This window comes from Acanthisitta chloris, unplaced genomic scaffold (assembly GCF_000695815.1).
Source record: "Acanthisitta chloris isolate BGI_N310 unplaced genomic scaffold, ASM69581v1 scaffold26052, whole genome shotgun sequence".
Lineage (NCBI taxonomy): Eukaryota > Metazoa > Chordata > Aves > Passeriformes > Acanthisittidae > Acanthisitta > Acanthisitta chloris.
Window position 1 is genome coordinate 2993 of NW_008661444.1, and position 742 is coordinate 3734.

Below are 742 nucleotides of genomic sequence, written 5' to 3' on the forward strand. Positions count from 1 at the left end.
CCCGAGGAGCTGAGCTTCCCTGAGGGAGCCATCATCCGCGTGCTGCCCCGTGCAGCTGGGGACGTGGACGATGGGTTCTGGACCGGGGACTTTGACGGCCCCCTGGTGGTGGAGGAGCTCACCGGGGCTCATGGGGCAACTGCACAGGTCAGTGTGGGAGGGTTGGTATGTCTCCTCAGCGTGGGGTACCCCCGTGGGGGAAAAATGCCCCTTCCTGCTGTTCCATGCCGTTGGGATGTATCTTCCCAGGAGCTGCCGTCACCATCCCCTCCGCCCTTCTCCCCTCCTGGCCTTGTGCCCGGGACCAGCCTGGCCCCCAGCCCTGCTCCTGAGACACCGCAGGGAGGTGAGTGCTGGGGTCGCTGGGAAGGGACTGGGGACCCTGCAGAGAGCCAGGCTGAGCCACTGTGCCCTTCCAGGTTGCCGGCAGGATGGCACCAGCAGCGGGCAGAACATGGGAGCCACACGCCTCCGGCCAGTAAGTCCCAGTACAGCCATGCTGTGTCCCCCAAACCTGCCCCGGCCCTCCCATAATGGGGTACAATGCCATCTGTGCTTTTTGGGGGATCTGAAGGAGGGCAAGTGGCCTCAGCATGTTGGCACCTCTTCTCTGATCTCTCCACAGCTCCGTGCGCCACCACCGCCGCCTGGCAGAGCCCCCGAGCCTGACCCTGAGCTGCACCCGAGCTGACCCTGTGGGTCCTCTCATCCCTCTCTGCCCCCAAAAAAGCTTCACCCAAGC

General features: G+C 65.0%; 1 protein-coding gene across 1 annotated transcript in view; it reads left to right on the forward strand.

Moving 5' to 3' along the window:
• The window catches only part of LOC103797999 (FCH and double SH3 domains protein 1-like), a gene marked incomplete at its 5' end in the record, with an annotated part of 3627 nt that extends 2936 nt beyond the window's left edge, over positions 1 to 691 (forward strand). Inside the window, 4 exon segments of the mRNA XM_009070241.1 lie at positions 7 to 147; positions 250 to 346; positions 420 to 478; positions 626 to 691. Coding sequence (XP_009068489.1) covers positions 7 to 147; positions 250 to 346; positions 420 to 478; positions 626 to 691 — 363 coding nt within the window.
• Positions 692 to 742: the final 51 nt, after the last annotated feature.